This window comes from Letharia columbiana (assembly GCF_014066305.1).
Source record: "Letharia columbiana isolate WasteWater2 chromosome Unknown Sc0000032_s0, whole genome shotgun sequence".
NCBI lineage: Eukaryota > Fungi > Ascomycota > Lecanoromycetes > Lecanorales > Parmeliaceae > Letharia > Letharia columbiana.
Window position 1 is genome coordinate 365,228 of NW_023501075.1, and position 23,952 is coordinate 389,179.

At 49.7% G+C, this 23,952-nt stretch overlaps 8 protein-coding genes across 8 annotated transcripts; 5 read left to right on the plus strand and 3 right to left on the minus strand.

Moving 5' to 3' along the window:
* Nucleotides 1–49: 49 nt before the first annotated feature.
* HO173_008563 (uncharacterized protein) lies at nucleotides 50–1,948 on the plus strand (the record flags this gene model as incomplete). The annotated part of the gene is made up of 3 exons (XM_037310461.1): nucleotides 50–769; nucleotides 817–902; nucleotides 952–1,948. The coding sequence occupies 3 exons, from the start codon at nucleotides 50–52 to the stop codon at nucleotides 1,946–1,948; spliced, it is 1,803 nt and encodes a 600-aa protein (XP_037162694.1).
* Nucleotides 1,949–3,142: 1,194 nt separating this feature from the next.
* HO173_008564 (uncharacterized protein) lies at nucleotides 3,143–5,433 on the plus strand (the record flags this gene model as incomplete). The annotated part of the gene is made up of 5 exons (XM_037310462.1): nucleotides 3,143–3,387; nucleotides 3,441–3,507; nucleotides 3,557–4,246; nucleotides 4,384–4,390; nucleotides 5,042–5,433. 5 exons carry the CDS (start codon nucleotides 3,143–3,145, stop codon nucleotides 5,431–5,433), a joined length of 1,401 nt encoding a protein of 466 aa, XP_037162695.1.
* Nucleotides 5,434–6,253: 820 nt separating this feature from the next.
* HO173_008565 (uncharacterized protein) lies at nucleotides 6,254–7,067 on the minus strand (the record flags this gene model as incomplete). The annotated part of the gene is made up of 2 exons (XM_037310463.1): nucleotides 6,254–6,894; nucleotides 6,962–7,067. The coding sequence occupies 2 exons, from the start codon at nucleotides 7,065–7,067 to the stop codon at nucleotides 6,254–6,256; spliced, it is 747 nt and encodes a 248-aa protein (XP_037162696.1).
* Nucleotides 7,068–10,460: 3,393 nt separating this feature from the next.
* HO173_008566 (uncharacterized protein) lies at nucleotides 10,461–11,875 on the minus strand (the record flags this gene model as incomplete). The annotated part of the gene is made up of 2 exons (XM_037310464.1): nucleotides 10,461–10,712; nucleotides 10,784–11,875. The coding sequence occupies 2 exons, from the start codon at nucleotides 11,873–11,875 to the stop codon at nucleotides 10,461–10,463; spliced, it is 1,344 nt and encodes a 447-aa protein (XP_037162697.1).
* A 1,434-nt stretch (nucleotides 11,876–13,309) lies between these two features.
* Nucleotides 13,310–15,678, plus strand: HO173_008567 (uncharacterized protein; the record flags this gene model as incomplete). Its single annotated transcript, XM_037310465.1, has 2 exons — nucleotides 13,310–14,068; nucleotides 14,122–15,678. 2 exons carry the CDS (start codon nucleotides 13,310–13,312, stop codon nucleotides 15,676–15,678), a joined length of 2,316 nt encoding a protein of 771 aa, XP_037162698.1.
* A 371-nt stretch (nucleotides 15,679–16,049) lies between these two features.
* On the minus strand, nucleotides 16,050–17,890 carry HO173_008568 (uncharacterized protein; the record flags this gene model as incomplete). Its single annotated transcript, XM_037310466.1, has 6 exons — nucleotides 16,050–16,869; nucleotides 16,917–16,986; nucleotides 17,051–17,133; nucleotides 17,188–17,396; nucleotides 17,447–17,539; nucleotides 17,612–17,890. 6 exons carry the CDS (start codon nucleotides 17,888–17,890, stop codon nucleotides 16,050–16,052), a joined length of 1,554 nt encoding a protein of 517 aa, XP_037162699.1.
* A 453-nt stretch (nucleotides 17,891–18,343) lies between these two features.
* Nucleotides 18,344–21,489, plus strand: HO173_008569 (uncharacterized protein; the record flags this gene model as incomplete). The annotated part of the gene is made up of 2 exons (XM_037310467.1): nucleotides 18,344–18,372; nucleotides 18,423–21,489. 2 exons carry the CDS (start codon nucleotides 18,344–18,346, stop codon nucleotides 21,487–21,489), a joined length of 3,096 nt encoding a protein of 1,031 aa, XP_037162700.1.
* A 1,701-nt stretch (nucleotides 21,490–23,190) lies between these two features.
* On the plus strand, nucleotides 23,191–23,890 carry HO173_008570 (uncharacterized protein; the record flags this gene model as incomplete). The annotated part of the gene is made up of 2 exons (XM_037310468.1): nucleotides 23,191–23,752; nucleotides 23,808–23,890. The coding sequence occupies 2 exons, from the start codon at nucleotides 23,191–23,193 to the stop codon at nucleotides 23,888–23,890; spliced, it is 645 nt and encodes a 214-aa protein (XP_037162701.1).
* Nucleotides 23,891–23,952: the final 62 nt, after the last annotated feature.

A 23,952-nucleotide genomic window follows, 5' to 3' on the forward strand; every position in this document is an offset into this window, starting at 1 on the left:
TAGCTTTCGATCCTTTCGTATCGAAGCTGGCGTACACCGGCTTCTGACAATGAATGCAGAGTCGGCAGCTTCACAACGAAACTTCCAAAGGGTTGCACTCAATGCATTGCTCCATCAGGGCCAATCGATGCAGAACATCCGTGGGGAGGGGCATTCAGTGTCCGAAAGACGCAACCTACAAACCTTGAACTATCTCGATACTGGGAGTGCGCCCTTACTGCCGACGGGCGATCCCTCCAACGACCTTGCTCTAGGACCTTCAGGTACTCATGGCCCATGGTTGCAGGCTGAATCAGGGTGGCAAGGTTCAGAAGTTGGACATCCACGTCACGACAGTACAAGCAATCGCCGACTCCAACCTCGGCGGGAGTGCGATTGGGGTTGCAATTGCTCGTGTCATGCGTGTCGGTCGTTGACATCTCTGGAGCGGTTATGCTCGATCATAGGCAACGTTTCAGTCAAATTTAGAGCACCTAGAGGCAATTCCACCTGCGATCCACAATCCTGCCGCCGAAAGTCTGCACCCATGATACAGATCGACTACCTCTTCCCCCCATGGATGCTCATGGCCATTACATCAACCACGATAACTGTCCCCAGCTTGCATTCCTGGAACATCACCTTGCGAGTTTGCAGAGTCGTTCCGGATTCAGCCATTATCTTCCGCTTTGCTTTGGACGGCAATCTTCAAGGCATGAAGATGTTGTTTGATGCAGGATCCGCTGCAGCACATGATGTTGACGCTAGCACTGGAACATCTGCTTTACTGGTGAGATTGCATGTCACTGTACAAGTCTTGGTGAGCTGATTTTGTAGTATGCTACCGATAGAGGCCATATCGACGTGTGGAGATTTCTTCTGAAAGCAGGAGCAGATCGTTGTCAGGAGACTAAAACCCACCAGTAAGATGTCCTGTCGGTACTGAAAATGCCCTTTTTTGACCTTCTGAAGCTCACCGATGGATGTTGCGAGTGGCCGTATCTTAGGCGGAACGGCATCACCGGAGATCACAACAGCATTGACCGAGGACTTTGATATCGAAGAACACCTCGAGGAGCGACAACTTCCCGTTCTTCACAGAATTGTTCTAGGTCTAGCTGAGGCGGATTTAGAAACCCAGCTGCGATTGTCAACTATGGTTAAGATCAACGCATTAGACTACCAAGGCCGTACAGCGCTGAGCTGGGCGGCCATTAGAGGAGACAGTGCATCCCTGAATCTACTCCTGAAGTACGGCGCTGACCCGAATGTCGTCGCCTACAATGGCGACGCGCCACTTCATTACGCGACGAGGGCGCCTGTCCCACGCTGTGTTAGGCCCTTGCTTGAGAGTGGTGCGGATGTCAATGCTGTGAACGCATGGAAGGTAAATCCATTGGCGTACACCACGGCGTTTCGAGACGACCTTCGGTACTTGAAACCCTTGTTGGAGAAGAGCGTCGACATGGAACATAAAGATAGGCACGGACGCTCGGCACTAATGCGCGCAGTCCTCAACAATCGTCCAAACCTAGTCAAGTGCTTGCTAGGAAATGGTGCAAAGCTTGCACAAGCCGATGCTTGGGGTTTCCGGCCGCTGATGGTAGCTGTTGAGCGCAAGTTTCACGCAGTTGCTCACATCATTCTGCAGAGCAGTACTTCTGTATTGAGCGAGGAACCCCTCTCGTCTATTCTCGAAATGGCTTTGGTCTCTGGCGACCGTCAAACCGTCGAGATGCTTGAAGGACTTCAGTCACGAGTACTGAACGCTGGTGAGGAGGATTCTGAAGTTGTAGGAGCTGCTGCCAACGACTTAAAAGACCTAGGGACACAGAATGTAACGTCCCCAGCTCAGACTGCCTTGCAGGCATGGCCTCTAACATTCCGCAGGATACGACACATCTTCAACAAGCTGCACGAGCCCTTACAACTGGTTTCCAAGCTTCAAAACCCGCGGTACCTGTTTTAGTGTCCAGAAAAGAAAAGGTAAAAGCTGCTTGAAACAAAGAGGGCGAGAAGAAAAGAGTGCGTGACTATAACGAACAGGACAGGCGCTCTTCTAATCTGTAGTCACGCGAAGATGCTCAGGTGTGCGCTCCATATCCCCAATTATCTAATTAGCGTATTCACGAATGCTTGACTTCAAGTCTTGCCCATAACGCCATGAGTACTGTATGTATCAAAGAGAAAGGCAAATGAAAGTCTATTTTTCGATTATTGAGACTCTAGTAGTGTACTGTCGGGTTAGAATCACGCCCCGAAACCCCGACATTTTCGAGCGTGAGATGAATTGTACTAGTAATCTTGAGCGTCCTCGGAATCCATCCTGCAAGGAACCGGATATTCTCTCACCAGCCGGCACGGTGGGATAAGGCTGCAGCGTAGACCAACGGTATTCTGATCCACGGCTTCGTAGATTTCGTTCCAGTCATCGTCGTAGTTTTGGAAACGGCTCTTAGAAATCGGAGAGACTTCAGCTGGAGAAGATTGATGGATACACTTCATTGGATTTCCGTTGCAGTAATGATCCCCATACAAGATGAATGACTAAGGATCCGGGCGCAATTTGTTCACCACCTTGCGGGTCGGTCCTAGTCCAAGCACAGAGAATCCCCTCTCCAAGTTTAGCATGAGGCTTTCCCATCAAGCATTGCATTGGAAGATGTGGATGCCTACATCGTGCAAGACGGACACTTTATGATTCTCTCTCCGTGGATCGCTGATCCGCTTAGACACTGCGGTGGTGGTTCTGGCCTGCGCCGTACGCTGAAAAAGATACAGCTGTTTTGAGACCAACACTAAGCCTGATCCTGCCGCAGCGTCGCCCCACCATTCCTCAAGAACGCTCCCAATCACAAGTGGCCACGTGAAGCTCTTTATCGAGATAGCTTCTTTTGAGCCTCCTCAAGGGAATGGGTGATGTGATGGCCTTTCGGAGCGGGGCCTGCACCTCATATTCTCAGCCTCAGAGTGGTCTGTCGTTTTCTAGCCACGGCACCGCGCAGATAGACACCCGGCCTCCTTGAGCTTTTTATTGTCTCGAAAGCCATGCAAATGCCATTGAGGTCCCTCCTGATATTCAGTCTCACTACTGGGATGTAGCGGCGGCCATAACTTCGGCGTGCCATCATCTCCAATTCGGTCTCGAGCGCCAAATCTCATCATGGCAGAACTCAAAACAATCTCTCTCTCGCAGCTTTTGGAGGTCGACCCTCAAGCGATGAAAGAGCTTGAGGATGCAGCCACTTTGCAAGGTTTTTTCTACCTCGATCTGCGGGGATCAGAAACTAGTCGGACACTCAGAGACGTAGAGGAGTGTGTTGAAACAGCACGCGAATTCTATGCCATGCCGTTTGAAGAAAAACTGGGGTATGACATTGACAAACTGGGCATGCACAAACTCAATGGGTAGATACATCAGTCGCATCACATACTTGATCTCAGAGCTGAGAGTGTACCAGATACAAACCGGAAGGCAGGAACGCGGGAATCGAAAAAGGTAAACAAGACGGCTTTGAAGCCTATCTTGTTCGTCCTCATGTGATCACATGATGAGTCTCCATTGATAAAGGCCTAGGTTCCTCGAGACGGGATGTGTAATCCGCTTTTTGATGGGGGGAAAATAATGCTACCTGGCCCTCTTGATGCACACAGGAGTCTTCTCGAACGCCTGATGAATGATCTGCACGCAATAGGTATTTCGGTTCTTCGCGCACTAAGCCTTGTGCTGCGTATCCCCGTCGAGCGGAGCCTCGAAATGAGCCACCGCCATCATTGCTCATCAACGAGTGCCCTTGGTGTCCTCAAATACCCTCGGCTATGGGCCGAAAGCCCTCAGCTTGGCCACGGTGCACACACAGATGTCGGCTCATTGACCCTGCTCTTCTGTTCGGAACCTGGACTTCAGTTACTCGATCCAAAGACCGATCAATGGGCGTACATTCGGCCTAAGGATGGCCACGCCATAGTCAACGTGGGAGACTCTCTGCGCTTCCTCAGCGATCATCGCCTACGCTCTTGTCTTCATCGCGTAGTTCCACCTGTGGAGGGGAGAATTACCGATCGCCTTTCCTGCGCGTACTTCCTAAGGCCTGAGTTGGACGCTGTGTTCATGGACGACACGGGAAAATCTTGGAAGAGTGTCGACTGGCATGACGGGAAATATAAAATGTTTCGTGCACCGACGGAAAAACAGCAGCAGGATTCTGTTCTGACGGGCAAAGCCGGCTTCTTGGGGTCTTGGTGCCCTGACAAGTATATGGTCGGCGTGAATCGATTTGTTTAAGGTAATCAAAGAAAAAAGATAGCACTCACATAGACACACGATACAAACACTCTACTACGTCCTCCAATTATCCTATTCTTGCAACGCTATATGATAAAGCGATACTCACCCTACGCTAGACGAGAGGTAAGGTAAACAGAATGGCGAGCTATGGCATGGGAGTAAGCAAGAAGGGCCCTTACTTTTCCACGGATCCCTACTCTGGTACCCCATGTCTGGGTGCTGGGAAGGCAATACTGATTCTAAATCTCCATCAGACTGGACAAAAATGATCATGATGTACTAGCATCACTTCGATTGGTCGCACAAGCCTTCGAGATCTGGTTCTTGATGATCGCAACTGCACTCCTCTACGATGTCGTCATGATCTTCGCTAGAAGTCCCAGTGGTCTCTACGTCGGCTACTTGTCGACCTAGCTGGAGTTCAGCAATGTCAAGAACATGGCCAATCCACTCATGTGGACTTCAGCCTTCCCCTCACGGCATAGTTCTCAGGCCGATCGGAAACGCCACGGTGTCACAAAGTTGATTTTGTTCGCGCTGCTCGCAGGCATCCCTAACAATCTTGACCAACCTGATGGGAGCTACGACAGCAGTCTTGCCCCTACCCAGTCTTCAATGGGTCGAATTAGAGCGGGTTCCACAGCAGAGACACGACGGACTCGCGTTGAGCCAACCTCACCAAGGTGACGTGGTTTTCGCTGGGAGCTGCAATAACACAGAATTGGTGGTTGGCAACTTCTCCTGCACTACTAACGTATACCGGGCCAAGCCTAGGCGAATGGGCAGCGATGGCGCTATCATCAAGTAAACAATCCGAGCAACCATTTGGGATGGCCATCCTCGCCACCTCGCAGGAGAGTGCCGTGCCATGCCACCACGGCGCGCCAGCGCCAGCGCCAGACCCCGCTGCCGCTTCACATTCACATCCACAGCAGCAACCCTCCCCTCCGCACCCCACCCTCTCAAAAAACGCCCAGCAGCAGATCTGGGCCTGGAGCCTCAGCGGGCGCACCTCGAACCTCGCCGTCGAGATCGCCACCGCGGGATGCGCGTGCGTGCTCGCGCGTCTGTGTGTTGGGCTTTTGCGTGCGCGGCGGGAGCACTCGCCTGTTGAGATGTTGATGGCGCTGGAGCATGGTTCACGGGCGGGGAACAGGTGGGGATGAGGGAGGAGCGGGAGATGGCGAGCGTGAGGTAGAGGTTGCGTGAGGGGGAGGGTGGAGAGGTTAGAGTTGTGCTGGGGAGATGTGGCAGGTGAGAGAGAGAAAGAGAGAGTCGAGGGGTAGTGGAAAGGGGATGCGGTGTCATTTTGGAGCGTAGGAATGGATGGGCTAAGACCAATCGTTATTCGTTGACCCAAGAGCAATGTATATGTATCTTGTGATTCAGTAAAGCCTTCTGTATAAATCCAGGTGAGGATGGGGCTCACGATCGGCAGGGTCTTTGTTCCATGGCCAAAATAAATAAATCCTCCCACACTTTCCTTGGCAACTCGTTATTTTCAGAGATACTGATGCGGTATATCAGGCCGTGCACATCTGTAGGCCAACGCCTTTCCATTTCCCTGAATTCCCCTTTGTATAGAAGATCAGACGTCGTCTTCTGCGCTTCGCTTCTCCACCCTCTCTTGATAGGATAGCCCAGCATGTCTCTCTTCCTCTGTAACTACTTCCTCAGCTGCTCCAATGTGACTTCTGCTCACTGACACCCTCACCGCCAGCTCGACAACGGCCCCGCCACCACCGTCCATGCCAACGCCGGTCCGGCGTATGGTCCTCTAACTACCCCTACCAAACCCTTCAACAACGGCGCGGTTGCGGGATGAGCGATGCTTGCTAATATTGGCCCGCAGTAGTCGTACTAAGGAGGTGGGCTCAGGCATCTGAGGGTGGGTGAACGCTTGAAGATGGTCTTCGGACAGGCCCTGGCCCTTTCTCGGCAGGGAATGTTCTTCATCCAGTCATTCTGTATGTGCGTGCCAATAGTTCAAGCTTCATTCTCCGGCACAGCTCTCTCAAGCCATCCGCATAAATCCCTAACCTCCGCTCCCACCGTACTATGTCCCATGCCCTCATACAACTTCGCCTCAACCCTCTCCCCTTCCCAACCCTCAATCTGGTCCTTATATCTCATAAACATCCACTTCGGCACCAACTGATCTCTTGATCCATGACCCAGGAACCACTTCGTCTGCGATGTATCCTGTCCCTCCTCTTTCCTGTCCTCCATCATCTTCCCCACCCTCCCGCTCAACGGCAGATAGCCCGACAAGCCCACCACCCCACCCAGCTTGGCTTTGTATCTGCTCATGAGTCCGAGGAGCAGGGAGATGGCACAGCCTTGGCTGAAGCCACCAACCACCAGCCTTTCCGCTGGCACCCCAGCTTCGACTTCTTTATCAATGAGCCCGCAAATATATTCCACACTCTTCATCATCCCCTCTTCGTCGTCCTCCTCGTCGTCCTCCTCCGGATCGGGTTCTCCAGAACGCTTAGGCATTGGGATAGGTGAGAATGGCTTCGGCATGAACCAGGCTTGAGCCATGACATCGCGGTTCTGAGGCGCGTTGGGTAGGATCCATTTTAGGTGGGGCAGCTTGTGAGCGGCGTGGAATTGGGATACAAGATCTGTGAAGAGAGAAGAGGTCAGTCAAGTTTGAGACAAATTGAGGGAAGAGCTCTGCAGGCTGCGCACCTGTCCAGCCATTGGCATCGTCACCGAGGCCGTGTAGGAAGATGATTGTTGCGGGAGAAATCGAGGAGCTGGGGGCCGGGATGATTATGGGTGGGTCGTTGGACATCCTTTGGAAGAAGGGTCTACGGGAATGCTTCACATACTTTTGCTGGGAGGTAGGAAATCAGACCTTGACCAACTTGTTTGAAATAGCGTCTTGATTCTTGCCTCGGTCCCTCAGACCTGCCGCGCTAAGCCCCTTCAGGTTAGCGGGTCGACTGCACAGCTTTACGGCGGCAGGTCTGAGTGCAGAGCCACGTATTTTTGTTCAGGTTTCGCGGTTTTTTTGATTATTAATTTCGCGAAACGATCAGCCTTCTACCTGCAAGAAAACATCTGTTTTTAAGTTTAGTGTCCTTTGACATAACAGGAAGAGCCGGGGTAAATTACATTTTCATACCCCTCCATCAAATCTTGGGGTATGAATCGGTAATTTGCCACTCCTTGGGGTATGAATAAGTATTTTATTAAACTACCTCTTTGGGGGGCGTCAAAAGTCATCATCCTCCGAGGTAATCCCGGCTACTACTGGCTTCCCCATCAAAATATTATTATAAATATTTCTATATCGTCAACTATGGAGCATAATATATCCCCTTATATATCTACACGTAGCCTTTATCGTTAAGAAGCTACTACGCGTAAGAAAGCTAAATTCTTTAAAGCCGTTAATACTCGGGATCGTGGAAAACGATTAAAGATGTATGCGTCGAGAAGGATATTTCATATAATATGGGCAAGACTTGGTTAAGAATTAGAAAACTTAAGGGCTCCCCGGTACCAGAAAGCTTGGAAAATAGCGTTTCGAATATCCCTCTAAAGTCACTTAAGCTATATACGATATTTTACGAGATATAAATAATTCTATTCGTAATTAACTAATAAAACGTCAAGTCAGATATTATAAGATTCTAGTTTATCCTCGAATTATTCAACGAAATGCGTTAAAGTATACTAAAAATGCTTAAATATATAAGTAATATTCAATTAAATAAGTATCTAATCTTAATATAGAAAAAGATTAGACTACGAATACGATTATAAGAATAATACTATAGAGAATTACTAGCAATTTATTATATAAATAAATAAAAAATATTAAAACGTTAGATTTATATAATAGGGTCGTACTTTTTAAGACGCTAATATTGCTAAAAAGCCTGAAAATATATAATCTATACCTCCAAAATAAGATATTACAATTTATATATCCGCGGATATTTCTTAGAATTATAAAGATAAATTACGATTCTATTATAACGAGCTTAATCGCTCTCGAATTATAGTAGAAAAACCTTTAAAGCTATATTAACGTTCTCGAAATAAAAATAAAGAGAAATATTAGAAGCGTATACGATAATGGAAAGCTACTATATCTTACGATCCTATTATAAAATCTATTAGAAATAGTATAATAATGAAATATTATACTACGTATTAACTTTCGAATTATTATAACTCGATAAATTAACTATAAATTATATATAAATATAATATTTTATAGAAAGACGGTAATTTAAGTTACGAAATAAAAAAAGTAAGAAAGATAAGAAAGTTAATATAGAAAATATAGTCACGTAGCTAAAAATTAATTATTAGATCGAGACTCTTAATTACTCTACTTAATCACTTAATCTTAATTTAATAGAGAATATCTAAAATCTTCTAAATAAATGAGTATATTAAAGAAAGTAGAATAATTAATACGAGCTTTATATCGTAATCTTGAAGAAATAAAAGCGGATTAAACTTAGTAAAATTTAGATTAGAATTACTAAAATATCTTAATAATATTATATACTACGTGAGGGTAATTATAATAAGCTTATTAAATTAAAGCTATGATAGAAATATATATATTCGAGTGATAGAAATAATGTATATAGTAGAAAGCCAGTAGTAGCCGGGATTACCTCGGAGGATGATGACTTTTAACGCCCCCGGTAAGTCCTTCTTTGCCCGGCCCCCGGCCCCCTCCTTTAAGCCCACCCCAACCAAACCAACCCCCCCAAAAAAACCCCCCCCCAAATTTATCGCGGGTTGCGGTTAAGTGGGAGCCCACCTCGACCCCGAAGCGAGGTGAGGTTTCGACGGGTTACAAAGCGAACCCTAGAGACCTCCCTTCGTCAATAGATTTCACAATTAGAAAGATTCTAATATGCGATAGCATGTCTAATAGAAGTAAGATCCTAATACTATGTTTTAGAATAATAGAATAATACAGTATAGAAGCAGAAAAGTATAAAGTCGTATAAGCTAATTACATATTCATATTCATACCCCAAGGAATGGCAAGTCACTGATTCATACCCATTTGGTGGAGGGGTATGAATTTGTAATTTACCCGGAAGAGCCGATTCGTTCTGGTCGATAGTCACGACGATATGCGTAAATGAAAAGAAAGAGAGCCTTCTCCTCTTGCGAATCGAGCTTCATCTCTATACATGACTTCTGCTAAATTCTGTTATAGCGATTGAGTGATTACGGAAGGAGGGGGACTGGATCGCAGCTACCGATGTCAAAACACTCATTTGGCACCATCGTGCTTAGAGATATCTCCTTAAATAGCTAGTAGACTGGTTCGGTGTCTCCCGTTGCGGGCGTGAAGCCATGAAGTCGAATCCAAACTCATTAGAGGATAGTTCTCCTTGGTAAGTTCGAGGACCCGTGGATAACAATATCATCGTCAAAAATGGGATCTGAGCGTACATGGCAGTGGTGGGAAGATGTGGCCCTTGAATAAATGATATTCGTTAGATACATGTAGATATGAGATTGAGCCCACTGTCTCCTCCATGTATCGTCTGTAAAACTCCTCTGTAAATGTACACAAACAGCACGCTTGCTGCCAGAGAGTGACAGTAGTGTGTGCAAGCAAACTTCCGCATCCTCGAGATCGCTTGACCAATCCTTCCACCCTCTTTCACCTCCCGAGGACAAATAGCAAACGAGCTCGACTAGTAGACATACACCGCAGTCAGTCAATACCAGAAGCTCTGTAAGCGTGTCCCGTACAGCGAAGCCCAGTCACCGCGGATGGTGCAGAGGGTGAGAGATCGCTGTTTCGAGTGTAGCCGAAGCTCTGCAAGTATGGCCCAATTTTTTCAAGTAAATTTCTCATGATTGGCCGGTAGCATCATCCAGTAGCTCAGAAGCGTAGACATACACCGAAGTCAGTCAATACGAAGAGCACACAGCGGATCTCGTAGTAGATGAGTGGAGGATATTCTGAAGAGAGGGGTCTCGGTGCTGCCAATTTGGTATGAGCTAGGGTGGGAGGTGAGCATTATGCCATCGTCGCTTCGCGGGATACTACGCTTAGTATCATGGGAATGGTGGCGGCAACAACAAATCTAACAGGTCTAGTGTTCAGTATACCGGTCGACAAAGCATCTTGGGTGACCCTGAATTAAGCAGCCAAGTCTCATCGACTCCTTCGTGGCGCGGTATGGTTGTGGTCCTAAAGAGTGTATGCGACCATAGCTGTGGATACCAGATCCCCCTTTTGACTCGATGTCTTCCGAGGCGTCCTGCCAGACTCTCGGAGCCCAGTCCTGGAGATGAGAGCCAATGCGAGGCCTTTCAGAGATGTATTAGAGACCAGCTCTATTGTATCGTACTCGCAAGCTTGACGCACATAGTAGCTCAACCACTCGAGCAAGGGAGCAGGGGCCCCAGAGAGTGAAGAGTAGATAGAACCTATCCACTGGTACTGGAGATCGACAAGCAGTCAAAAGGAAAACGGTCGGACTTTGCTCGGCAGGCCGACTACGGGAGTTGTACGAGTTCCGCAGGACCTTCTCCCCTAGTACGCATTTTGTGAGTAGACGGTGCTGCTGGGCGCCGTTTTTCCTGCCGGGATTTTGAGATCCTTGAGTTCCCTTTGACAGCGGGTGTCTTCTTTTGCTTCGGGGGTTTCTCGGCCAGCTTTCCTTTCGCAGGCGGGCAACCTCGAGGACGCACAGAGGTTATGGCGTCTGCATCATTTGCGGCTGGCTTGGGTTTGAAGGATGGGCGCCCTCGAGAGCGCTTGGGGGGTGAGGCAGTGATATCCTGCATGGCTGGCTTTGCCTTGGTGGCCGGGCGGCCTCGCGAACGCTTGAAGGGCGCTGAGCCCTCATCTTTGACAGCTGGCTCCTGTTGAGCGCCTGATGCTGTCACAGCTTCCTTTTTCCGAGTCAGCCTGCCGGCTGCGTGAGCTGTCCCTGCCACTTCTCGCATCTGGTCTCCAAGGCCCCGGTGCTCAGAATCAACCTTGTCGGCCAAAGACTTCCGAGTACTCTTGTTGACTTTGGGCGATACCGTAGTCGATTTTCCAATTCTGTTGGTGGGAGTGACGTGTGGTAATTTCTGACGCCTTCTCGGCTCTGCGGTAGGCTTGATACATTGGCGGGGATCCATTGGAGGCGAGCCTGTCATCGATATCTCAGGACTTGCTGGAGTCTCTTGATTGGCGTCGTCATATCGTTCAACCTGTGGGTCATGTAGGTCCCAAAAGTCGTCTATTGTCATACCCACTGGTTTAACCCCCCAGAATTTGTGCTTGAGATCGTAAGTGCGAGTGTAGACTTTCATTTCTGTTTCCTCCGTCGCACCGTATATGCCTTTGAAGCCATCCAGAGGCATAGCCCAAGCTCGGGCCCCCCATGCTCGTCGCTTTTCAGCAAGCCCAGCTTCGACCGCTTTTTTACGATTCTCTGCGGTGTCCATTCCGGCTTCCGCTTCTAATCTTTGGGCTTCGATGTGGGCATTCACAGCTGCCATGCCTTTCTTCATTTCCGGATCCATTGGGACCATTCTTGGGGGGTTTTCGCGTGGATAGCCGATGCTTCCTAATAGATGGCGACCCAGATCCCCAACTTGTTCGGCATCCATTGTGAAATTCGATTCGAGCTGAGTTGCGACTCAGTTGACGTACAGATTGTTCTGATCGAGATCGGGGCAGATGCGGTAAATCAGCCTTGAGCAAGCTACGCTGGTGCACTTAAGTTTGATGATGTTCGATTACCGAGCGATGGCCCAAGTATCTTTTCGAGTGGTGAAGGAAGATATGATATTTGTCTGGCAGCAGGAGCATGCAACAAGCACCACAAAAAGAGATGTGTTGGAATGAGCTGAATAAGCTGTTGTGCGACTCTGTCTGTGGCAGTTTCAAGGTGAGGAGAGAAGATAATGGAGCACCTTTATTGTCTACGTGATAGCTTTGGTTTACTATTTCCTATTCGCATCAAGAATAGAATGAACAAGACAGAAGGGAAGAGTGCTTGTCGGGCTTCTCTGGTGACCTTTCAGCAGGCCCATGGAGCTAGCAGTCTTGGCAGCGGCATCGTTTCATCTAGCGCCGCCCCTTAGCCTATAATTAACCGTCTAAGGTAAGGTACCTGAGTACTTATTGGTGTCAACAAATCACATCACTAATTACATTTGACAGAATTTCATCAATTCCTTTCTGATGGGCGCCTGCGTACATTCAAAAGATCCGAGGCCAGCCTATCATTTCCAATCATGGTGAAACACACTCTATACTCTCACTTGCATTTGAGAGGTCCATGGTGTCTACATTACTGGCTGCTTGCGATTCCTAGGGTCAATCTGCCTATTCGAAACGCTAAACTTCGAATGCAAGTAACGGTGAGTAGGAAAGATCGCCCAACCACTTCGGGTTCCCTGCCTCAGTCGTGTTTTACAATGCATCAAATTCTAAATATATATTATAATAAGCTGTCACGCGAATCATGAGTACCTAAGTTCTTCTATCCATCTTCGTCCGAGACCATATACTGTGTATGAACGTCGAGCTAATTGGATGAGCTAAAGCCCGTCATGTTATGGTCCCTCCCTTCTGTGGAAATTGCTCAGACAGAGTCTTCACGCCGATCATCGCGGCCTACCGCCATGAATCCATCCGCAGCCGCAGCCTTTAAATTAACCTCGCATTTGGTACGTGACTTATAGCTCCTGAAACGATTCGTATTCAGTGCTTCTGAGCCTTTCATTCCCTAGCTCCATAGGATGATCTAACACGTGACAACGATTCTTGCGCTCCCATCTGTCTCCATATGAATATCTTCCGTCACGGCATTTCTGCTTCTCATTGTTGCATATCATTTGGGTGATCTAGAACTCCTACCCTTCGCCTCAGAACCCAATTGTTTGACCTTCACCTATCGAAACTTGAATCTGGAGGCCGCAGGCCTCCAAAGCTCTGTCCGTCCCCAAAACTTCTGCCCCCCTCTCAAAGCTCTGTCTGCCCAAAGCGCTGCCTGCGGGCCTCCAGAAGTGTCCAGCTGCAACCGAACCAATATCACAATGGCCGAGACTAACCCGAGGGGCGACGTTGGTCAACCGGATGCCCTCTCTACTGCGGTTGTGGCTCTCTACCTTACTGAGGAGACAGGCCTACCGTGCAACACAAAGGACTATGAGATAACCGCCCTCGAAGTAACGAACTCCACAGGAGCTCCAGTGGAAAGGCGGGCGTTACGGGTTACATTCGATGAGAACACTTCTACCAAGCAGCAACGTCACCTGCTCACATTTGGATCTGATGATCAACAGTGTATCGTCATCCTCAAGGCAACTGAGGCGAGTCCGATTCACTGCAAAATCTACGCCCAACTAAACTCTGGCGCCAATGTCTGGGTGATAGAGGATACCTCTGACCATGGAACCGAATACGTGGACGAAGAATCACGACTCACCGGCATATCCAAAAAAGTCGTCGGTCGCAGAGTCGCAGCGCATGGACTGTGTCGCATCCGAGTTGGACGTAATATCTTCACCATTTGGTCGCCCTCAGATCAACAGGAGAAATCTCGGCGTGAGCGTTGGTTCCAGGACCTTGACCCCATTCTTGTTACTGAGGATCTCCTACGAGAACAGCTCCATGGCGTCGCAGCAGACTACCGCCCATTAGGTGTCATCGGCCACGGTGGGATGGGCGAGGTGTTTCAGTACATGGAACTGACGACTGGCCTTATGATAGCTGTCAAGGAAGAGGAGGTGAAAAGCAAGGAGACAGATGAGCGCATTAAAAAAGAAATTGGGTACATGCAGACTTTAAAACATGTAAGTCGGACCGGACGATCCATCATCTTGAATCATCTACTGAGTCTATATAGCCAAACCTCGTTCAGTATATTACTAGCAGGCCTACTACAAATGCAGGGGTCAAGAAATGGCATACGGCTATGCCGTTGTACCAAGGACGGCTATTGGATCTATTGCCTCTTGAGGTCACTGCTATTGAGGACGTCATGCTTCAACTGTTTGATGCCGTAAGTTACATGCACAGACAACGGGTCCTACATAAAGACATCAAGCCCGAAAACATTCTTGTGAAAGGAAAATCACGGCCAGATATCGTTCTGGCGGACTATGGAATATGCGCATCTCTGAACAACCGGGCTGAACTCATGGCACCCACTGGCACCCCCGGATTCGCCGCACCCGAAGTCTCGCGGATGGTCGTGCAAACACCGGCTGGTGATGTATTTTCACTAGGGGCTACTTTCTTCTTCGTCTTGGAGCCAGAGAGGTGCAACGGGCAGCGGGCCACTATTGCAACTCTGGAGAACGTTATGCGTCGTCCACCAAAAGTATATGGCGGTCTCGTGCAGAGTATGATGGCTCATGACCCAAGAGAGCGCCCATCCCTGAAAGAATGCTCCGAAATTGTGAAAGCAAAACAACGTGGTTGGAAGAAACGGACTCCCTTGGTCCTACTGCCATCACCTGTACCCTCCGCTTCTGGCCCACGTCGGAGTCAGAGAGTTCAGAATGCCATGGTACAGGATCCCCCTATTCTTGACTTGGCGAGATTCACTGCTCGCAAGCCCAGGCTTGCGCCAATTGTGGAGAACAGACAGCATCAAATACCAGCAACGCTTAACTTCAAAGCTTGGGATCAGGTCGGGAGAATACAGGGATCAAAGGCATTGAACCCACCAACAGCGCCATTGCGCAAGCCTCAAGTACCTGCTCCGGTGCAGAGAGTCGACTTCTCCGTTCCTCCACCATCCATCCCATCCAACCTCTTCGCAAACCCGGATCGAGGTTCTGTATCAAACATTGCCCTCCCAGCCCGCCGGCAAGCAGCCCCAGCAAATCACGAACCAGCTCGCACCCCTATCCATAAACCCGACAACGACGTTAAACGCAAGATCCGCCGTGGTTGCGAACGCCGCAAAATGATCGAACGCTGGCACAGCATCCGCGTTCAGAAGAACAAAGTCTGCCGCGCCGCTGGGGAACTCGCATCCGGAACACCACTGAACATCGCCCGTGGTCTACGCGATATAACGAATGGCGGTCTCGGCTTCACGGGTCAATACCTAGGACTGATCTTCACGGATCTGGCCGCCGCAGCGCCCGCACTTCGCCACATAGCTCCACAGACCAGCAGGTGGGGCTTGAATACCAACAAACGCTTGATGTACGGCTTGAAGTCCCAGAGCCTCTGGCCCATGACGCCGGAAGAGTTTGAGGCGGAGCGGCTGCAGTCGGACTTGAACTTCCCGAATACGACCGAGGGCAAACGCTTCCAAGCCAGGTTGGATGCACAGGCGGAATACTGGCGACGGGAGCAAGAAAGGACACGGGCTGCAGAACGGGAAATGGAGAGGCGGGAGGCACCTCGAATGGGTCGGCTGCCTCAGTGCGTGCCTCGTGGCAGGTAGTGAGTCGTTCTCTTCTGACGGTCCTTGGCGAGGGGAAGTATGAGGAAGAGGGGTGCTTTTTATCGAAGGTACGATTTGTTCAAGGGTTAGCGAGTGACATTTCTCATTCTTTTAAAACTGCATGCATAGCGTTTGTGCGAATATGGGAGGGGGTCCAATGGCAATGGGCGTGGATGGATATGCGAATCAACGAACGACAACTGCCATTATTTCTATTCCATGTACAACGTTGGCCAGAGTGGAGCGGGATGTAGTTTGAGTTTGGCCACCAAAACACTCCTTTCGTCTGATTACGATTAGATAGTACATTCATTTTCAGCGGGATGGGTTAGATAGAATCAACGAATGTCATTCATTACTACCTGAGCATGCTAATCTTTCTCCAACCTCACGGCCGGATTACTCTCCACGAAATTCAAGTCCACTTTGTGCCCCAGCAGCTCTCGGATGTTCCTCACGCCGTATTTTATCATGGTTGGTCTCTCTAAACTCAATCCCCAGCCGTATATCCTCATATCTGGCGGCAGACCCATAGGCTCTAACATCTCGGGTCTGAACATGCCGCTGTTGCCAATCTCCACCCACTTATCCAGTCCCTCGTGGAAACCAAAGATCTCCATGCTGGGTTCGGTGTAGGGGTTGTAGGCGGGCTTGAAACGCAAGCGGTGGATGCCCATTTTCGCGAAGAAGACTTCCATGAAGCCTATGAGACCTCCTAAGGTTAAGCCGTAGTCGGCAATGACTCCCTCGACTTGGTGGAATTCAGCGAGATGTGTAGCGTCGACGCTCTCGTTGCGGAAGACGCGGTCGATCGAGAAGTAGCGTGCGGGCCGGGGATTGGCGGCGAGTTTATGGAGCATGTAGGTCGAGATAGCCGTGGTGTGAGTGCGGAGGACGAGTTTGAGGGATTCGTCGTCATTGTAGGGATAGCGATAGCCTATGGAGCCATACTTGCCAGTTTCGTGGACCTCTTTCACGTTCTCGAAATATTGCTCGTAGTCTTGCTTAGGCTTCTTTGGTAAAGGTTCGGATGCTGATCCATTGGGGAGGTGTTGGGTTTCTTGGGGGTCTTCGCGGGGTCTGTCGGCGTAGGGTGGGTCGGAGATGAAGAAGGTATCTTGTTGATCGCGGGCGGGATGTTGTTGGGGGACGAAGAGGGCGTCGAAGTTCCAGAAGCCGGTCTCGACATACCTAGTAGATTCAGTAAAGAGTGTGCATTGAAGTCGGGCCGCATATACCGGTTTGTTGGCATTTCCTCGAAACCCATTTCAAAGAAGATCTGTCGGAACTCGTGCCGTACTTTGTTCACTATTGGCGAATGTTAGCCAGACCAGCCTCTTTCTCTGCTGATGTGAGCAGTGAGGGTCCGTACGAGGATGTAGAGCCCCACTACCGGTTGGGGCACCCATAGATTTGAAATTGTATGGCTTGAAGCTGACCGTGTTCCAGGTCCCACTGCATGGTATCAGCTCTTCTGTTACGCCATGGCACAAGCGGGAACCCTCCTACCTAGCCAGCATTTCTGCCGTCAAATCTGTCTGCTCTTTGACGAATTGCCTTGCAAACTTCGGTCCTTTGCTAAGTTTGTAGCTTATGACTTTGTGCATAGTAACCAACTTTCGCTTCTTTAGGTCGTTGAGAATCTTAGGATCGGGGTGTGTGCGAGTGCTTTGTATTGTTTGGAGTTGTTCGCGAGATGTGTCTGTTATCGACTCTCTCTAAAAAAGCTGTCAGCTGTGCGTCTTAAAACGAAAGCTTTTGCCCTTACATTGGCCCTCAGAATGTCGTTGTCCTTCTTAATCCAGCCCTCTTTGAAAGCTTTACCCCGGCCGATCTTTGCGCTCTCCTGGCCAACAGCTTTCTGCCAACGTGGTCAGCACACTATGATGTACATCACTTCCAGTCGACCTGGCATACAGTTGAGCCAACGTACTGGCAGATCCGAGATCTTCATCCCCTCCACAGCTTGTAGCACCGCCTCGAACACCTTGGCCTCATGACTACCATTGGCGGCGATATCCTCAGCTTCGGGGGTCAAAATAGCTTCGTCTTTGTCCAGCGTCTCATAGGCCACCATCTCTCGAGACTTCAGCCTGTCTAGGGCACTTTTGATTTCCGACGAAGGCGTGGAAGGGAAGGCATCGGTGCTCAGGATTGGTTCGTCGGTCTGGGACAGGACGTCCAACACCTTCGCAGTAAGGTCCGTCGCCATGGCGGAAAACGTAGTATATTACACTATGGAAGTGGGTCTGTCCTGTCCGTTTTTGCGTCCATTGTGCGTATTACGGTAGTCAACCTTGTTGACTCAAAGCTTCCACGAACATCTGATGCCAAGACCATATTGAAGCTAGTATCAAAGCAGCGTCTGCAGCCGAGCGGCGGAGGTCTCATGCAAGATCGGAGAGTCAAAGTGTCCTCCTTGCATCCTACAGCGAGCAGGTCCAATTCACGTTGCTTCTCTTTGCTTTACCATTCCTACGCTGGCATGCAATGTTCAGTCCTTACCCAGTACGCGCCCTTCCCATGTCTTTAGTTCCTCGCCTGTCCCTCTGTGATGCCCCTACGTTGCTGGAAGTCAGAGGGCAGTCGCATTACTCGCCTTCAAGGACTGTTTTTGCTACCATGTCTCCTCGTGGTTTGCCTCTGGGCAGACGGCGGTTGGACCATGACCGATGGCGAAATCAAAGGAATGAGGTACGAGCAGTAACAATCCTCAACGCTGCCTAGCTAATGACCGACCACAGACTTGAGGCTGAGCATATGTTCTATCATGGTTTCGACAACTACATGAAGCATGCTTTCCCAGAGGATGAGCTGAAACCTATCTTTTGCGGACCATTGACGCGGGATCGCGCCAACCCTGCCCACATTGAGCTTAACGATGCCCTGGGAAACTATTCCTTGACTCTGATCGATAGCCTCTCCACACTGGCTATACTGGCGTCATCGCCGTCGACAATTGGAAGCAAGAATAAGGCGATGACCAAATTTCAGAAAGGTGTCGGAGCTCTGGTCGAGCAATATGGCGATGGATCTAGCGGCAAGGCTGGAAAAGGCAAACGTGCAACAGGCTTCGACGTAGACAGCAAGGTTCAGGTGTTTGAAACGGTCATTCGAGGTGTTGGCGGACTTTTGAGCGCACACCTTTTCGCGGTTGGAGATCTACCCATCGAAGGCTACCATCCAAAGGATCAAAGCTCCAGCCAGAATGATCGCGGCGCAGAGCAGATGCTTCCGATCCAGTGGCCAAACGGGTTTGTCTATGACGGGCAGCTTCTACGGCTTGCCCAGGACCTTGCTCGCCGCACATTACCAGCGTTTCATACTACAACCGGTATCCCATATCCCCGAGTCAACCTTCGGCATGGTGTGCCATTCTACGTCAATTCTCCCCTTAACCAGAATGCCGAGACTGGTCAATGTCAAGCAACCCAGAATTCGAAAGCAGAATTGACCGAGACATGCAGTGCAGGAGCTGGTAGTTTGGTCTTAGAGTTCGCAACTTTGAGCCGGTTGACAGGCGATCCGCGTTACGAACAACTTGCAAAACGAGCCTTTTGGTCGGTCTGGGAGAGGAAGAGTAGCATTGGTCTTGTTGGTGCTGGCATTGATGCTGAGTCTGGGCTGTGGTTGAGTGGTTATACAGGCATAGGTGCCGGTATCGACAGCTTCTACGAATACGCACACAAAGCTAGTGTCCTCCTTTCCGGCTCGCCACTGCCAAGGGACCAATCTCATAATCTGACGGAAGGAACTCCGACCTCAGTACACACGAAACCAGTGCCCGAAGGACAGCAAACAGCTGAAGCATTCGGTCGTGTCTGGCAGGAATCGCATGCTTCCATCAAACGGCACCTTTACCGCGGAGATATGTACATACACCCTCATTACGTGCAAGCCGACCTCTACACCGGTGCGTCTCGAGCTTTCTGGCTTGATAGTCTGAGTGCTTTCTATCCTGGCTTACTCGCCACGACCGGCGATCTCGAAGAAGCAACCCAGACGCATCTTCTCGCCACCGCACTTTGGACTCGCTACTCAGCCTTGCCAGAGAGATGGTCAACATCGACCGGTAGCATCGAAAGTGGCTTGAGCTGGTGGGGAGGGAGACCTGAGTTTATTGAGTCCACCTATCATCTCTATCGCGCAACTCACGATCCCTGGTATCTACATGTTGGCGAGATGACTCTTCGAGACATCAAGAGGCGTTGCTGGACGAAGTGTGGCTGGGCTGGTCTACAGGATGTACGAAATGGCGACCTCAGCGATCGGATGGAGAGCTTCTTTCTTGGGGAGACGACCAAGTACCTGTTCCTGCTCTTTGATGAGGATCATCCGCTGAACAAGCTTGATGCACCTTTCGTATTTAGCACTGAAGGTCATCCACTAATCCTTCCCCGTCGGATCAGTGAAAGATCTGCGTACTCAAGAAGCCGGCAAACTGGGATGTACAGTAAAGGTGATGGCGACGATTCTCAAGGTGCTCTCACTTGTCCCATGCCGCCAGCAATGCTTCCATTCAGCCTTTCTGCCACAGCTGCCAGGGCTGATATTTTCCATGCTGCGAACCTTGCGCGTCTGCACCTAATGCCGACACGAGATAACGTGGAGTCGCCACTCGCTGAGTACTCTCGTGACCACCCAAGCATATCTATATCGGATGTACGGTCGCCATCTAATTACACATATTTTCCGTGGACGTTACCATTAGAATTAATCCCTCACAATGCTACTTGTTCCAAAATAACAGCTAAACATACTTTCGACATAACGTTTCCCACGGGACCCAACATGTTGATGGGTCCTGGCTTCCTTCAGCGCGTTGGCAATGGGATTTTAATCAATTCCATGGGCGGTGTGCGACTTGGTATGATCCAAGATGTGCCTTTCGAGACTGACGATGGTGCAATCGGCAAAGAATACAGGGTCCAAGCAATCAACAACATTCTTCTAGGCAAGGATGAACGAATCTTCATCGCCAAAGATACTGCATCCAATGTAGTCAACCCTCTAGATCCGAACTTCACAAGAATCCGTGACACCTCCATGCTCGACCTCATAGTCGACGTTCAACCATCTGAAGAGGCTGAACCCAAAGGACCCACTAGTGATCCAGTCGATAACAACGAAAGCTCAACCTCTGGCTCAGAGCTGGTCCTCGACGCCTCCATAGCAGCTAAAGCCGAAGTCGCTTCGAACATGAAACAAGCCTTCAGCTCCCTCCTGCAGCATGTCGCCTCCTTGATCGTCGACCCAACTCCGGCCCCTCCTTTACCCAAGCTGAAACACTCTCCACGCGAATACGTTGCTGCCATATTACCCGTAGGCGTTGGACTGGCACCCTTACCAGACGTCGACGATGCCTTAGGGCCAGACATTCACGGCGCGCCTCAAGGTGACGTCCCGTGGCACAGCATCTACGTCACCAACGAGAACTGCAAGAGCAGACTCCCCGCCTCCGTACCAAAGGAACATCAAGTCATAGTCATCAAGCGCGGCGGCTGTAGCTTTGACGAGAAATTACGCAATATACCCATTTTCGCCCCATCGAAGAAGTCATTACAGCTCGTCATCGTAGTCAGCTACGAAGATGAGCCAGGCCTACCTTCTGGGTGGCTGATAAGGCCTTTGCTGGAGAGTCTACAGACAACGGCTAGTGGGCTGCCAAGGCACCATCCGATCGCGATGATTATGGTGGGAGGAGGGGACAGGACTTATGAAATCTTTGAGAGAGCTGTGGGTTTGGGGATAAAGAGGAGGTATTCGGTACAGGCGCAGGGTGTTCCGATCAGCAATTTGGTGATATTATGACCATGATTTGACTTTTTTGGGACCTTTTCATAATCTGTATTAAATATGTCTGCATGATACATGTTTTTGGAATATACAGTTGAATGTACGAATGACGTCTTTCACATGATTGCCTGCGGCCTCTTCAGTGAGTGTGCAATAGCCGGAAATTCATGAAGCTAAGCCTATATATTTCTGATAAATAAACTTACAAAGAATACGAAGTAACGTCTGAAGAATATGTGTCCATGGATGAAAGCCATGTAAGCAGAACCTGAATCTGCTGGAGAACAGGTACTCGAAATGAAGTCTACAGATATGTGAGATGGTGTGCAAGGCCCATGTTAAAAAGGGGGTTCAAGCCATCTAGAATGATGAATGGTAGGCGCCTGCCAGTGCCTTCAATCTAGTGCATATGCCGCAGCTGGGGACGAAGGAGCGAAATGCAGCAAAGTGTAGCGAACGATGGCTGTGTGAATTGTTTGGTGTGATATAATATGAATAATGGTTTATATGAGTGGGAAATGTGGACTACATAGGGCCGCCAAGACCTGTGCCAAGCAAGGGCCCATGGCCAAGACTGGTTACTTGATAAAGAGAGGACACCAATCGATCTAGCGATATCCGGCCAAGCGGAAGGATCTATCGGTGTCCTCGTTTCATCAAGTAACTCACTTCTGGACAACAGGAGTAGGTAGAAAGCATGACATGGACGGCCGCCAAGACCTACGCCAAGCAGAAGTCCATGCCAAGACCTATGCCAAGAGTCTTGGTAGGTAGAAACCATGAACACAAATGGTCCAAATGATGACAGTCAGGCATAGTACGAAGCGGCTTGGGGGAGCATGGCCTGACGAGATGAATTGTAGGATCCATGGGTGCTATATGGAGTGAGTAGGACCTACCAGTGAGCAGAGACGAAGGTGGGATGTGACGCCAGCGAAGAGTCGCTGGTATGAGTGATAGAAGTAGGGAGCAGCGTGCGGTGGATCTAGAAGAGACATGGATGCTGGCGCGTCCAGCAGTGATGTGAACCGGATGATTCTGCCGGAGCCAGGGCCCTTTGCGATAGAGAATTCTCAAGATACTATGGAGAGGTGTATGTCACTTCCACGCGTTGTGCTAGACAATAGAGGTTGTTCTACGCGACAGTGCGAGACGAATGGGGGAGCGCGATGACCTAAGAGGATAAAATGCTGCGCAGTCTTTAGTCTATGACCATGCGTGTCGATCTTCGCCGATAATCGTGCGCTCCAAGTATGATGGCCGAGATCACGTGATATGTTGGCCATGGGATGGATGGTCACAAAATCCTTCATTCTGAGTCGGATTCATCTGCAGGCTGCAGTGCCAACTCGGTTTCCAGCGTAGAGTCGCGGAGCGGTGGAGGATAATTGATGAGTCCATGGTGGGGTAAAATCGGGGTGGGCTGTAAAGTAAGACCGTGCCTGATTGGCTGGATTCGCTTACCCTAGCCGGTTTTGAACAACAAAACCCGGGCCCCCCTCCCAAATTTTTCTCTTCTTCCTTTTGTTTTCATCCTTTCCACGGTGGTCTACCTGGATACCATCACCCACTATTAGCATTTGTGGGCCATCAAAGATCATCAAAATCTATCATCGATCCTTACATACCTGTTTCGAGTATCACCCTCCCTTTCTTGGTCCGTGTCCTATTCCTCGCCGTCTCATACTCCACCCTCCCATTTCATCCGCCCCAACCATGTCGTCGACCACCCCGACCATCAACAAGACAACTTCCATCAACCAAAACTTATTGACTCAATTCGTCAAAACCAAAAAGAGTAAACATTCGAAAGAAGTCATGATTCACCAATCAAGGGCGACGCCGCCGCCAGATGACTTCGTGCTCTTTCCACAAGAGGTAATTAAGGAGAAGCATTCGAGTATCAGAGCTGCCAAATCATGCCAACCTACCGCAACAAAAAGCGCAAAAAGTTCGTCGTCACCGATGCCTCGACATCACGTCATTGAGCCCAAGTCAGCCACAGCTTCACGGCGAGAAGCTCGCAGGCCCTCGAGACGACCAGTATGCTTGGAACATATGTCGACAGTCAATTGTACTGTCGACTGCGCCAACGCCAAGCCACTGGCGCATCTGAAGATGCCGCCTAAGGCGCCATCACCACCGCGCCTGCCCACGCCTGATCTATCTGACCTTGAGGACGATGATCTCTGGTCTTGCTGTGGATCGTCTTGGTCTTCTTTGAGTAAGGAGAGTATTCGCTGCAACCGTAACGCTGACATCATGTGGGATGAAATGGGTGCGTCATCCAATCCTTGGCATCAAGGCAACAGAATTCGCTGACGATACTGAAGAAGGGAAGCTGACGAAAGGAAAGGCATGGCAGAGTAGAAGCAGCAGTGATGCGAGAAAAGCGGCACTCAAAAGAGATTGCTGATTTGGGGGCAGGATCTGGAGAGAGCTCGGCGCTATTTATAACTGGATGGATACGAGCAGACG